Here is an 11513-nt window from a genome sequence, read left to right as displayed (position 1 = left end):
TAGCTTTCAACAGCTGAGGCCTTTTCTCTATTGCTGGCCCACAGAACTGTGCTAGGAAAGTGCTGTGGCTTAAGAAAGGAAAAGAAGCCCTGAATCTGAAATTACTAGATCAGTGAGGAAGTGGGGAAACAGGTATAGTATTATTTAAAAAAAACCCACAAACCAGTATTCTGAAAAAAACAGTTTTCCAGTGAAAGATGTGGGCCAGCTTCAATTTCTGTGCTATTTTTGTTGAAAAGTATGTAAAATAGGCTTTTCTTTCCCCTAAAAACTCAGTTTCTGCCCCCAGGGCCTGGAAAGCCTTCTTGTTCAAGATGAGAACTACGCTGCCAGTAGCTAAGTAGGTACCGAAGGGAGAAATCATTAAAAATGTCACTTACAGAGAAGACTTGAGACTGCTTATTTTTTTGAGGGAGACATGAGGAGGAATTTTCTTGGAGGCAGTGAAAAAGAAGTGACAAAGAAGTAGCAGTAGCAGTAGTAGTTGTAGTAGCAGCGACAAATATGAAGAATAAGTTTCTCTCTAGCTTCCCAAGAGTAAGATTTCCTTTTTGATATTAAACCCAGCCTTGAATAATCTCCTCCACTTTTACCCCCTCTGAGCTCTGCTGCAGGGTTTATCTCCACTCATCAGCCTCCTGAGGAGAGCCAATGAACGGAAGGCAGAGTTGTTCAATCTGTTTCCTCAGCGTTCGCCTAGGCTCTCAGCACAGGAAGCCTAGTGCTCTCAAAAGTCAGAAGGAGGAACCTCTCCAGCTTTGAGGAGCCAGTCGATCAGGAGAACGCACAGCTAGAGGAGAGGAGTGGGAAAGGGGAGGAAAAACACTGACAGTGGCTTCTGAGGATGCACTGGCAGGTGGGAAATACTCCCCGTGACCACAGCTAGGTTGGTGATGGGATGGATGGAGTGACGGAGCTGCCTGAGCCATGAAAGCAGGAGCCAACATGAAGATTGCTGGGAAGACTGTGTGTGTTTTTGTGCTGCTCACCATCACCAAGGTCACGAGAACAGTAGGTGAGTCTAACTGGGACCAATCAGCTGTTGGGATGGAAAAAAGTGAAATGTGCACAGATATTTTCTTTCCATAAAAGCTATTCATCACGCTGTGGTTTTCTTTAATTGCTAAAAATTATGGAGCACAACTAAAACATGCTTCCCCAATATCCACTCCTGCTCTTCCTTTCATAGTGGTCAGAAGGCTGCCAGGCATTATCCCCGTGACTTCCTTGTAGGTGATTATTTAGTGACCCTTAACTGGGAATGTACCATTTGTCACAGACAGCCTTTTTGCTCAGACCTCTAAATCCACATCATCTCAGAAACCGATCCATTTGACATATTGAAAATATGCCCAGGAAAGTGGCTTTGAGCTTGAAGCTTTTTGCCATGTGGTTTCTGCTGAAGAGAGGCTGCAGATACTCTGAAATAGGGCAGGGATCTCTTAGTCTTTCGGAGGAGTGGTGGAAGATCACCGATGCACTGACAGTAGGGAGCAGTTTCTGGAATTTCGTTCTGAGGCTAATGGCCATGGTCAGTATCAAGAATGGGAAGGGCTTTTGTATCAAAGCCAGTGGCACTCCTAAGCCTTTCTAACCCTGTCTCTTAGAGTAGTTGACTTAGTTTTAATATATTTAGCTACAGCACTTAATGTCTCCCACATACTGTTTGTTCATTTGCATTTCTACAGCTTGTGCTCTTCCAGACACCATGCAGCAGTCTGGGGACTTGTTAATGGAACTAGGGATTTGAGCAGCAGTTCCAGAAACCTAAACTGTCTATGTATAGAGAGAGAAGGCAGATAGGTCTGTGAGATCCAAATTAAATGGGACATCTCTGAATAATATGTAATGTGCATGTGTCCATTCCTATTGTGGACAGGTAGAACTAAACTGCATGGACATGAATTATTCCATTCCACTTGGCCAGAAGATAAAAATGGCTCCTTGGTGATATTTTAAAGCATAATGGATGCAGTCATTGTTGGCAGTGAGGGAACACCTGCCTATGTGTTTAGCTGATCAAATGAGGGATCCAAAATGGTTAGCTCGGTGCTACCCATTGGAAAAAATGGAAACATGATTAAGCTTTGCATCAGTAACCTCACAACAGGCACACTGGAGGTAAAAAACCTGTCTCTATTCTGTAGTTAAAGAACTATCATCTCAGAAAAATACAGAGGAACCTGCTCAGGGTCATACAGACAGATTATGGTAGCATCAGACAGTCTACTTTTTTGAATACAGCTGCTCAAAAAGTAAAGGAGTACAAACATGTCACTAAACGTTGAAGAAAATGGGGAAGATAAAAGGGAATCCTACTGGCAAAAATGCTTTTTAAAAATTGACTTAAAAATAAATATTAAATATTAAAAATATTTAAAAAATTCAATGCCAAAAAGTTCTTTTTTTCACCCAAAAGGTAATCGGATTTTAACTTCTTGGTGTCTTGGTGAATCAATGATATTCCCCTTCAAAGAACACAGAAGAAGATGTTCAATTAAAATCTAATTTCGTGCTTGAACGTTTCCCTCCCCCCCCGCCCCAGTAAAAAGCAGCGCACATTTGATGGGAAGTTTTTAGCTAACACTGCTCTTAAACTTCTTTCCTTCAAGACCGGGGTGGCTTGTTCTGAGCAAGATGTAGAGACAAGGTGTTTTTTCTTCAGAGATCACAGGCTAAATATGTCAAGCTGATCCAATGTGTCCCCCCTTCTGAAGACCAGAGCAAGCTACTCTGAATGAAAAAGGTCATGCACAAACTGTTGTGTGTAACCAGGCTTTATCTGCATTAGCATTGTCCTTAACATTTCCTTAGCATGTTGTTTTGTGTGGTTTGGTTAGCTTTTACAACAGCAGAAGGGGCAGCTCAGAAGCAAGGCTGAGGTCACTTCAGGATTGTTGTATCTAGATCTGCCCCCAAGTAGAGTTGGATAATATGCTCCTGAAGCTGCTGGTACGTGATCTGTACTAACAATCCTTCTGCGACAATCCTCATAGTAGCAGCAGTGGAAAAGACTCAAAATTAAAACCTTTTTGGGAATAGTTTGAAGACTTCTCTAGTTTAACTAAGCAGCAGGACACTTCAGGTGGTTGTGTACGCACTGCAAAGGAAAGGGGATAAGGAACGCAAGATCCTCCATCGGAGGTTCATGCAACAAATCTCTATTTATTGGATTAACATTTGCACTGTTGGACTGTGTAAGTCCTGCAGCTGCAGTTGTATCCTGTGACAATAGATATGACCAAGTGCTTCAGAGGAAGATACAAGAAATCTAGTCAGTAATTAAATGTGATCCTCTATGGTTGTTCAGTTTTATCAACAGTAAAAAATTGAACTCAGTGGCATTGCATGAGTGCTGGAATTAGAGTGTATGAGGTGAATAAAAGTGAGGTAGATTTACAGAGCAACCTGGCTAGAGTTCAAGTTTACCTGCATACAGAACTTTCTTGAAAGCTACTGCTTTCATTTGTTTTCTTTCCTTAATATAACTTGTAAATTCTCTTTCACTAGTGTACTAGTGTTTTAGTGCCTTCTTACTTTCCCTGTCCTAGTGTGTTTAAGTGCTCCTGTCTATGTTGCCTCCTATTCTAGTTTACTGTGGAATCTTGCTCCAGATACAAAAAATCATAGCCTAATAAACTATTCTGGTAAACTTATGTTTGTCTCCATTTCACTATTTCTTTGGGTCTATATGCTGGAATCATTCTGACTTCTTTGACCATAATGTATCCAAATGTCCCGTTTTTCTTACCCAAATGCTTAAACAGAATTCTGCACTATTAAATTAAGGACAATTTTTCTCAGACATCTGAATTGCTCTAGTACAATCAAAGCATGTCCTTGTGACGTTAGCATTTTACTTTGCTGTGGTCCAAACACAATGTCTGAATGTGTCTAGTTTCAAAATCATAGAAACAAAGAAGTTCAGTCTTGCAATTTGACCACACGCTCTATGACCAGAAAGCAGATTTCCTTTAATTGGTAATGCTTGTCGAAGTACATGCTACTTAAACTCACAGTTGATATATTTTGTATTTAGAGGTACAATCATTCATAAGAAAAAAGCGTAGCGGATCTTCTTATCTTTGTATTGAGTAAGAAAATGCTAGGAAGAAAAGTATTATGCTAAAGCTGAGCACTAAACAAGGTATGACTGAGACTTTAACCACATAAAAGGAAAGGTCATAAATGTGTTTTCACAGCAGTCCCTTGTCTGCTTTCTGCGAAGTATGAAGAAGAGGGCATACAACCTACAGTTTGCAGTCAATTAACTATTTTTATTTAGAATAGCAGGAAAATGCCACTTGAGCATAAACAAAGAGTACAACTTGTTTTCTTCTCATGAGGAAGAGAGTAAAAGGCAAGTTCAACACGCAGAACAGAATATAAAACATTCTGTATCTGTTTCTATACTGAGAAGTGGGGGGCTTTTATACTTCATGACACATGGTGTCCAGTGCTACTCTGAAAGAAATACTGCCCAAGGCACTTTGGCATCCAGGGTAACTCCCTTCTCCCCTCATCCATTCCAGCTCACATTCTGCAAGGACAAAGATCTAATTACTTTGCACACAGAAGTTGCTATAACAAAGTTAATGTTTATAGCCTGACTGACAGTATGTGACAGCTTGTTAAGTTTGGTGATGATTTATTATCAGTTGAGGATTTGGCCAATGGTATTTGTTCTGCAAGCTGCATGACTCTAATACAGCATTTAAACAATGATTCCTTCATTAAAGAAGTGTACCCACCCTTTTTTCTGCAAAGTCATGTTTCTATGGACACACAGCCCATTTATGTGAGGGTAGAAACAAAACCTCAAAGAGAACCCCTACGTCACTGCATCAAATCCCCTTCTTCTGAAGGCATTGTAGCATGAAACACTTTTCATAAGCAATCTGAGCACCAAAAAAGCACCCATCTTATTGAAAGGCTAGTTTTAATCCTGATTGAGGCAAGATTCTCTATTCTAATTTTCAGCCTAAATTTGTTGTGTTACCTGTTGTATTATTGTTAGGACATTTTGAGCTGCTGAATTTCAGCACATATCTACCTTTCTACTCATCAAGGTCACCTGGTTCTTTCTGTGTGACATTTTCATTCTTTGTATTAATAATGTTATATTCTTCCCGATTTCAACAAATTTCCTTACACACTCCTGATACAAATGCCAATGTCATTAGTAAAATCGTTAAACGGAATTACTGTATAAGTTGTCTGCTGAGAAACATCATTAGCAAGCTACCTTCAACCTGACACCTCCTTTTAACACTGCCTTTTGCCTTGTCTCCTTTAATCCAGTTCTTTATTCATCATGTTTACCTCCACTTGCCCCTCTATTCTTCAGCTTAATTTATGATTTTCAAGAGGACACTGTATCAAACAGTATCTCCAACTAGGTGAGATTTAACATCCTGCCTTTGCCTTCAAAATCAGCTGTCTTGAGTGACTGCTTGAAAGGGAACTGGAGAAAGCTAAAGAGAATGAAAAGATCATAGGAAAATTAAAAACTAGGAACTGGCAACTGCAAAGGTATATTCCTTTGAAGACTGAAACCTTTGTTTCATTATTAAGTTCTGTCAGTGTGCTCACCTCTCTACAGCATACAAAGTCATATCACAGTTTGCAGTCTAAAAAAATTTCAGCCATGCTGCAGACACTTCATACTGGAAAACCAGCATCTAATAATACCCAATAACAAACCAGCATCTAATAATACCCAATAACAAACCAGCATCTAATAATACCCAATAACATACCAGCATCTAGTAATACCCAATAACAAACCAGCATCTAATAATACCCAATAACAAAGGGTATTTTTCTGGCTGGGTTTTAAGGTTGCTATTTCAGCTTGTATGTGACAGCAGGAAAGAGGTTTATACTGCAAGTGATACAGTAACAGTGGCAGAAATGTGTTAAAAGGAGAACAAAAGAAGAATTTGAGTACGACAAAGAGAGGAATTTCTGAAGATAGGAAAAAAGCCTAAACAGAATGAAATGGGAATAGGAGATATTTTTCAAGGAATAATGATGAGTATGGATGAAAGAGTGTGAGTGGGAAACTAACAATAAAGGTATGTCTCTTATTGTGTCCTTTTGAAGATATGTCCATGCTGATAAAGCTGTGATTGCAGCTTCAAGAAACAGAGTCGTATGAGCTCAGGCCAGCTAGTTCATGTATTTCTATAATGAAAATTAGTCTAACCACTTAACTACTCCCCCGACACGCAGGGCTGGTTTTCAGCCTACACTCTGCCCTGAGCTGTTGTGGCTATATTTTCAGAGTCACAAAGCTACTGTGTACAATACTCTGTTACTACTTTAGCAATCTCTACCCTAGTACAAAGCACTTCTATTTGTCTTTCACTTCATTCCAGACAAGCCTTGCTAAGTGTCACAGGCACTCTGTGCCAGTAGAAGGGGAAAACAGATGCAGAGCTCAGCCTGTTCTATGTGGCCTCTTCCAAGCGTCCGGTACTGCCTTTTTGATTATGACTTGCTATGACTCATATAATATATTCATTCCAAGATACAGTTAGTCATTTGCTTGTGGTATGACCATCGTTTCAGTTCATTATACCCCTAAGTTTGATATGTTGCAATCTGCAGTGTGGTGGGGGAGATGTTGTGGTAGATTGTTACTGTAAGAAATAAAGACACAACAGGATTATGCCTAAGAAAGTAAAGCAGTCACTTTACAGTGCGAAAAACTCTTTAACAGCTAAATTTCTGAAGAGGTTGTCATGGAACTTGAGTCATTTTGGGGGCAAGAAAAAGTTCTACTGTGGGTTAAAACCTGCTATAAAGAATAACAGAGGCTGGAAATCTTTCCTATTTGAAAGCAATCAAAAGCACTTTCAAGTTGCGTGGCTGTTTTGCAGTGATTCCCCTGAAAATTTTAGTGGCTACAGAATAAAAATTTCCTGGTTTTAAAATCTTTTGTTCTCCTTTTACTGTGAGAAAGACTCCAAGAAACAGGAGAAATGACTAAATAAGTGACACTGCAAAAGAACTGATGCAACTCGTTATCCACAAAAGCTGTCAAACACACTACATAAACCACGTTAAAAAAACAGAGCGGAGTCTTTTCCCAATTTTTTTCAATTGCAGTAATCTTAGCATGGCAACAGTAATCAGTACATTTTTGAAACACAAATGCAAACTCCTCAACTGAATTGGTTTTTTCCTGAGAGAGGATATGTCCATTTTCAAACATAAAAGTAGAATCTGTCAGTGCATTGGAATGTGCACCCAGTGAACTGGGATAGAGCTTGAGAACCTCCTCAGACTTGACTTAAAATCTTCTTCAACATCAAGGAGAGACAATGAGGGATGGCATAATGTTATTGGCATTACAATTAGATGAACTTCAGCGGCTGGAGTCAAATTGGAGGACCTCAGTCTAAGGGCTTCCTACCATACCCACCTGTCAGATGAGTCTGCAAGGTGAAACCTGCTCATGATGGATTTGCATCCACAACCAAAATAGGATGGTTCAGCCTGGAGCTGTACAGAACTGCTGAACCTGACTTGCCTATTTTCTATGTCAGTGTGACAGACAGCACGTACTCCTGGGCTCCTGAGCTCTGCCCCTTCTGGCTAACAGAAAAAATGAGTGCCATTTTTCCAGAGTCCACTCATTTGTGAAGAATAAATCTGAAAATGAGAAGTTATTTACAATAAATGTGTAGATGTATGATCCTTCATGTCATCTCTTTCACAGAATCACAGAATTGTCTAGGTTGGAAAAGCCCTTGAAGCTCCTCCAGTCCAACCATGAACCTCATCCTGACCGTTCCCAACTCCACCAGATCCCTCAGTGCTGGGTCAACCCAACTCTTCAACCCCTCCAGGGATGGGGACTCCCCCCCTGCCCTGGGCAGCCCATTCCAACGCCCAACAACCCCTTCTGCAAAGAAATCCTTCCTAAGAGCCAGTCTGACCCTGCCCTGGCGCAGCTTGAGGCCATTCCCTCTTGTCCTATCACTTATTACTTGGTTCAAGAGACTCATCCCCAGTTCCTTTTGTGTGCAATGAAACAGTTAACAGTACTGACATTTAATTACTGTCCTACAGTTATCACTGCACTACGATGAGCTTGATAGCTCACACCTCTTCAAATTTCTTGTTCTCTGCAGGTCCGCAGAGAGTGAGGCCTTCACTGCACTGGTTATCCCCTTTTTCAGCTACAGCAAGCTGTCAGTTCAGCTCAGCTATACCACGGGATTTCACCTTGAGAGAAGCAGCAGTGCAACACACTGGCGTGTTTCCAAGCCTTTGTTTGAACAGATAAATGCTGACGTGTATGGCATATATGCCCTAATGCACTGGTCATAAACCAGTCAGCTGCCACAGAGGAAATTTTAGCAACTGAGTTTTAGCCATTTTACAGCATGAAAGCATCTTTCCAGAAAACGCTGGTGCAGTGATAGGTCTGAATTAAAACACCGGCAGCACTGAACATTTCCTCTTTAACAGAATGGAATAGTTTTGTTTGTTTATTTCTCCTGTAGAGCAGACATATACTCTTCAGGTTTAGTGAAATTCCCAGAGGGAAGGGGAGGTTGTGCCTTCCCTCAGAGCTGCCGAGTACATACCCAAGAGTGCAGACTCTGGCAGGTAGCATAAGGAGGGCAAAGAAAGCAGATGGGGAGACCCTGGCAAAGGGCTTGGTTGGAGCAGTCCCACAAGAAGTCACGGAAGTGATGGAAAAAGCTCAGAAGAGATCATGTGGGATCTGTGCAGCCTGACAAGTCACTGAAAGCTAGTAGGGTACAGAGAGCAGGGGAGATTTATTTTTAGGCCTTTTTTTTTTCATTAATATAGCTAGCAATTCTGTTCCACAAAGAGCTATCACTGTCTAACGTATTGGTTTATGTTCTACTATAACGTACTTTTAGAGACTAAATGGCTTTTGGTTGCTCACTAGAAAGAGAAAGCAGAGCGCGTCCAACTTCAGCCCAACATGAGGTCCTATCAGCACCTCCAAATTAAATGAAATGCTATCGCTGACCAGGAGGGACAGGGTAGAGATGAGGATAATTTCTATTTAAAGAACTGCCTTTGTGCTGGTGGTTCCCATAGCTATTTACAGATTAATTTCTGAGAATATACATTTTGGACTGCTTTTAAATGAAGCTAACTCTGGTAAAAACCAGCAAGTCTTGACATTTCCATAAACTATATTTTAGCTTGAAATAGAAAGAAAGGTAAATCACCTTTTCATCAGAAACTGTTATGAAGTGGCTAACACTATTCTTTATGGTTTGGAAGCTTCTCATCAAGTATTACCCAGGCCCAGTCCTATTTTGCTTGTGAGTGACAAGATTTTAGCTCACACAGTCAAAACCTTAAATTATCTGAACTTAGTACTATGCTCTGTGGTAGAATGAAGCAGAGCTCTCTTTTTGCATGGGCTTTCTTGGGAGAATAGCGAGCATGCTGGACGATTTCTGCACCACGTGATAATGTGAGTGAGCATCTACAGAAATGGAAGCACTATAACCATCCACGTGGCTGACAAACAGGGCTGATGAGAAAATGCCCAGCAGAACTATCAGCCTGGCTATGCTGGTTTTGGGACTCAGTCTAGGAGGTGTCCACAACGCTCTGACATCACAACATGCTTCCATGCCACACTGAACCAGAAAAGGATCAAAATAGGTGCAGGCTCTGCAGTTATACCATGCTCCCTTACTGGTTTTTTTCTTTCTCTGCCTTCAACAGAAAGACAGACAGTCAGAGTTTTAGACAGTTCTTGGGAGAAGGCAAACAGGCTAACGGGGTCATTATATAGGATAAAACTTCCTCCTAATGATATATGTCTGTTCTACAGAGATAGAAACATATTCTCTGCTCCACCTTAAGAGGAGGTCTTCAAAGTCATTTCAGAAATACAAATTAACCAAACCTTTCAGGATTTTTGGCATACGCATTCTTCTTCTGTAAAAGAAGTTAACCATCATGTTTCTAGCAGCATGCATGAGAAAAGAAGCAAAGCAAGGAAGAAAGTACACAATTCATATTTACACTAATGCCACTTACCTGCACTGTAACAACGAAAGAGGGCAGTAAAGTGAAAGCAGTTTAATTTTGTTAGGTTTATAAGGCCTCTTTACAATAGTAGGAAAGTGTATGTAAGAATAGGATAAACAAGAAGATTTTTTTACTTGTTAATCTACCACCTGGGGAAAAAACTCTTGCCTTGCTAAAAGCCTTCTAAATTAAAAACATGATGCAGGGGAATTGAGAATTGTTCTGCAAACTTATTGCAAATCTAAAATTGTACTTAAACATAATTCAGCAGATTTTAAGCTGACTGATGTGGCTCATAATTTTAAGTGAATTGTACCTGGTTCATTCAGAATATGACAGAAAGGCATAGCAGAGAGCACCACTTTCACTTCCTCTTTCTTTCCAGTCTTGAAGTACACAAGCCATTGTTTTGGGGAACTCGTACATTGCAATGGACTGCTTAGGAGATGCAGAGTTGAAAGACAAGTAAAATGATACTGCTTTAATATATAAATGAAAGTGTACACAGTTCAATATGCACATTGTCATGCCTGCACAACCTTTGTTAACGTTATCCAAGGAAACCCAGGCCCCAACACAGAGGCTGTTTGAATGTTTAGGTTTGCTCAGTCATTTTCAGCTGAGGTCAGCCATACTGATGACATGACTAGGAGCTCTGAGGCTCTAGACAGCGTTAAGCTGGGAGAGGAAACACTTTGTTCGCCAATTTTCAGAGACATTCATAGAACTTACATCCAAAACCCATCATGAGACAAAAGGCTTCTTACAGTTCCTCTCTTGGTAAAATCATCTGAGTTTAAAACACACACCTCACATTTTCTTGAAATGCCATTAGGCAGAAAAAAACTTGTAATTTAAGAAGACTTTCAGTGTCCAGTGTATCACAGAACACTGCTGACAATTGAATTAAGGAAACAAGCATTTGTGGGGCTGGTGGGTAAATTGTGTATCAGAAAATGGTGTGAATAGATAGCACTTTTCTTCTTCAGCCATGCTTGGAAACATTAATTGCTGAATCCTGGCAGTATTGGGCAGCAGGAAGCTAAGTATTATTTCCTTTATTTAATAAAAATGGGAAGTGGATGGCTTCAGTGAAATATTATCCTCACTTAATTTTCCTCTTCTACCAGCAGAAAAAACTTCTCAGAATTACACTCTGATTTCCGTGTTATACAGCTAGAGTAACTAATACACCACAGCACTGTACGGTGCAGTGTAGTGTGGGCAATATTGCAGCTACACCTCCTATCAATCTGCAGGAGCTAGGTCTAGGTTTGGAAATGTCTTCGCCCAAAGGATACTTAATCATCAAAACGAAAAAGCAAAAAGCTTTAAAGGAATCCTTAAGTAGTTAAAATGCAGTGAACTGTGCTCATTTTGCAGGTTAGAAAACATTTCCCAAAAATACAGTTAAACAGAAGGAAAAGTGGTTAAGCTGGAATGGTTCATTCACCTAGATTCCAGAAGACAGTGAG

At 40.3% G+C, this 11513-nt stretch overlaps 1 protein-coding gene across 6 annotated transcripts in view; it reads left to right on the top strand.

Annotated features, from left to right (window-relative positions):
- Positions 1 to 750: 750 nt before the first annotated feature.
- LOC141915972 (cell surface glycoprotein CD200 receptor 1-A-like) overlaps positions 751 to 11513 on the top strand; it is a 35880-nt gene continuing 25117 nt past the window's right edge. For all 6 annotated transcript variants that reach the window (XR_012621046.1, XR_012621045.1, XR_012621044.1 and 3 more), the window contains exon 1: positions 751 to 1015. Coding sequence is in view for 3 of the 6 variants with exons in the window: in XM_074807944.1 (XP_074664045.1) it covers positions 928 to 1015 (88 nt within the window). In the remaining 3 variants the exon portion in view is untranslated. The remainder of the gene's footprint in view (positions 1016 to 11513) is intronic.

This window comes from Strix aluco, chromosome 2 (genome assembly GCF_031877795.1).
Source record: "Strix aluco isolate bStrAlu1 chromosome 2, bStrAlu1.hap1, whole genome shotgun sequence".
Classification (NCBI taxonomy): domain Eukaryota; kingdom Metazoa; phylum Chordata; class Aves; order Strigiformes; family Strigidae; genus Strix; species Strix aluco.
Note: the sequence above shows the minus strand (reverse complement) of the source record. Positions and strands in the feature narration are given on the sequence as shown.